At 33.3% G+C, this 3,287-nt stretch overlaps 1 protein-coding gene across 1 annotated transcript in view; it reads left to right on the forward strand.

Annotated features, from left to right (window-relative positions):
• Positions 1 to 445: 445 nt before the first annotated feature.
• Positions 446 to 3,287, forward strand: part of ggcx (gamma-glutamyl carboxylase) — a 23,095-nt gene continuing 20,253 nt past the window's right edge. Inside the window, exons 1-5 of the mRNA XM_003199291.7 lie at positions 446 to 618; positions 1,574 to 1,780; positions 1,878 to 2,036; positions 2,700 to 2,865; positions 2,988 to 3,066. Of these exons, the coding sequence (XP_003199339.4) occupies positions 588 to 618; positions 1,574 to 1,780; positions 1,878 to 2,036; positions 2,700 to 2,865; positions 2,988 to 3,066 (642 nt within the window). The 5' untranslated portion in view covers positions 446 to 587. The remainder of the gene's footprint in view (positions 619 to 1,573; positions 1,781 to 1,877; positions 2,037 to 2,699; positions 2,866 to 2,987; positions 3,067 to 3,287) is intronic.

Below are 3,287 nucleotides of genomic sequence, written 5' to 3' on the forward strand. Positions count from 1 at the left end.
AGTTATGTATCTCTTAAAAAAAACATTTGCTAATTTATAAACACTTTTTATATTATTTTTCCTTATAATAACTTTTGTTTAAGACTATAAAATAAATAAATATAAATGTAATGCAAAAATTATGTAGAGGAATCATTTAACACTTTTCCTCTTTAAAAATAACAATTTATTTATTTTTGAAGACAGTTACATTTATTTTAAGACCTATAAAACTCATTACAAACCATAAACTGCCGGTATTCAGCTGCCTATTTTCACTCACTCTAAAATAGAAATTAAAAAAATGTTGCAACCCACCAACAAACCACAGCCATTCGTCTCTTGCCGTGCTCATATTTGACCACTAGAGGCACTGCTCTTTTCCAGCACTCATTGATAGGCGGGACTTAAGACAGAATCGGCCAATGAGCGGTCAGAAATCGTCGCAGTCCCCCTACCTTCCAGCGGGCAGTAGGGTGCTGCTCCTCCGTTGGACACGTACTTCAGTCTGTTGTGGTAATGTCTACCTGTGTGACCGATGTGATAATATTTCAGTAATTTTGTAACGTTTTCTAACGTTAGTGCAGACTGGTTTCGTATCCTGCAAGATGGAGCCAAAGGCTAGTGACACGACCGCAGGTAAACACTGCATTACTATAGTAAAAGAGTGGCAACAAGAAATAGTATGGATAATAGTATCAAAATACAGTACGTTGCATAATTTACTAAATATACTTTTAAAATACATCTGATTATGTTAGGATTACATGTCTTCCGGGTGCGTATGCGCATTAATTGTGTAAATGTATAAGGATGTAGTCTGGTTTGTTTAGTTTGTATCGAAAACAAAGTAAGTAGTTATTGATTAAAGTGTGATATGAAGTTGCTTATTTTCGCCTCAAGAGACTGAATGGGAATTTATTTACTTTGTTTCAAATAGTTTTTTCCTATAATTCTTTCAAGATGCTTCAGATGAAAAGGGTAAAACAAGTTGGTAAAAAGTATCACCATACTTTCTTGGTTGATTAATTAGGAATTGCAAAACATATCAATACAAGTTTCTTAAAATGATAAATCATAAAATCTGCTTATACATTTCTAGTACAAAAATTGGATGGCATCATGTTTAATATTCTTGTTTATTATTATTATTATTATTTTTATTTTTATATAAGAGTCAGGGGGGTTTGGGGGATCTTTTTCATCATCAAATTTTTCATTAATTCAGAAAACATTGTGAACTACAAAAAAATAAATCATCATTTTGTTTTGTTGTATTAAAAACAATAATATAAGTGCAACAAAATAAACACGTAACAAATTTTATTTACAAAATACTGACTTTTTATGCAAAAGTCCAAGATTTAAAAATTAAATTATTAGGTACTTGAAAAACAGACAGGAGAAAATAATGTATAGCTAATTTCAAGTTATGTAAACAATAAAAATAATTAGAAACATTTGATTAATTATTTAAAAGGATTCCTAAGAAATGTATACTGTAAACTTATTTTAGATCTTATTAAAAGTCATAACATTTTATCATCTTGCAGTCTTTGAGATATTAACATGTTTCAATGATTCACTTCCGCAGGTGCTTCATATGTCGAATCATCTAAATCCAAGAGAAGGAACAGTAAGGAGATCAAACAGGCGACTGTGGCCCTCTCCCAGCAGATCAGCACCATGAAGCGTCTCTTTGGCTTTGAGAAGGAAGACGTCTCATCGTGGGATCGGTTTGTGTGTCTTCTCAATCGTCCCACTGATCCGGCCTCACTTGGGATTTTCCGTTTCTTATTTGGTGAGTCCTCCTTTATGACTTGACATATGCGATTATTACAAATGTAGTGATTCTGGATTGTGGGTCAGGTGTTAATATGTGCTGTATTTTCTTACAGGTATGCTGATGGCTCTGGACATCACCCAGGAGAGAGGACTGAGTCATCTGGACTACAAGTATTTAGATGGGGCACCAGTGTGCCGCTTCCCCCTCTTTAACTTCCTGAAGCCGCTTCCCATGGACTGGATGTTCTTTGTGTATTTTGTGATGTTCCTTGGTGAGTTTGCCTCTTTAGAAAAAAAACAAAACAAAAAAAAAACTAAACAAAGCAAGAGTAACCATTTACCCTAGTGGCCTTGATTCTGGAAGTTATTATTTTTACATTCATTTTGTCCATGGGCTCTTTTAATATTCTTAAATAGAATGTATTTTAGTATAGCATTGTTTGTTTTAAATCAATAATAAAGTATAAAAACTATACAGACATTTATAATAATATTCATGATTATAAATGCTGTATAAATAGCGTAAATATTCATTCATTCACTCATTTTCTTTTCATCTTAGTTCCTTTATTAATCAGGGGTCGCCACAGCGAAATGAACCGCCAACTTATCAAGCACGTTTTATGCAGTGGATGTCCTTCCAACTGCAACCCATCACTGGGAAACACCCATACACTCTTATTCACAAACATGTAGTGGACAATTTTAGCTTACCCAATTCACTTATAGCGCATGTCTTGGGATTAAATAGTGTTTTACATTAGTTGAGACAAAATTATACAATTTTAATATTGGCCATTATTTAGTTACAGCCATAACATGAAAATAATCACCAGCTTGGGCAAGATTGGAGAAAATGAATCGGATTTCTTAATTTTACAGTAGAAACGTACATCAGTCACAAAACTGACTGTCCACTTGCTTTTGTTTTTCAGGTGCTGTTGGTATCATGCTTGGCTGCTTTTATCGCATTGCCTGTCTGATGTTTATTTCCGCTTACTGGTATATTTTCTTCCTGGACAAAACAACCTGGAACAATCACTCTTATCTGTATGGACTCATCGGCTTCCAGCTCACGCTCATGGATGCCAACAGATACTGGTACTGGTCACCAAAATTTGCTCAAAATTATAAGAATGCCATTGCATTGCATGACAAAATAAAACAAAATCATTTAACTTGGCCAAAATAGCACTTTACAATAAAATATTGTCTTATCACAGGTCAGTAGATGGACTCAGAAACCCGAGGAAGAGGAACGCTCATGTGCCTCTGTGGAACTACACTTTGCTGAGAACTCAGGTCAGTTTGTTTTTTTTAAATCAGGGTTTGTAGATTAAATATTGATTTCCTTAATGTTCAGAATTAAAACATGTATTATATTTATTTAAAATTATATAGGATATGCAAGAAAAAGCTCTAAATTACAGTTCTTTTTTTTATTTCAATGAAATGTCTTCTGTAGATTCAAAATAAAACTAAAATCACGTTTTACTCAAACACAAAAAAATAAATAATAAATC

This window comes from Danio rerio, chromosome 10 (assembly GCF_049306965.1).
Source record: "Danio rerio strain Tuebingen ecotype United States chromosome 10, GRCz12tu, whole genome shotgun sequence".
Taxonomy (NCBI): domain Eukaryota; kingdom Metazoa; phylum Chordata; class Actinopteri; order Cypriniformes; family Danionidae; genus Danio; species Danio rerio.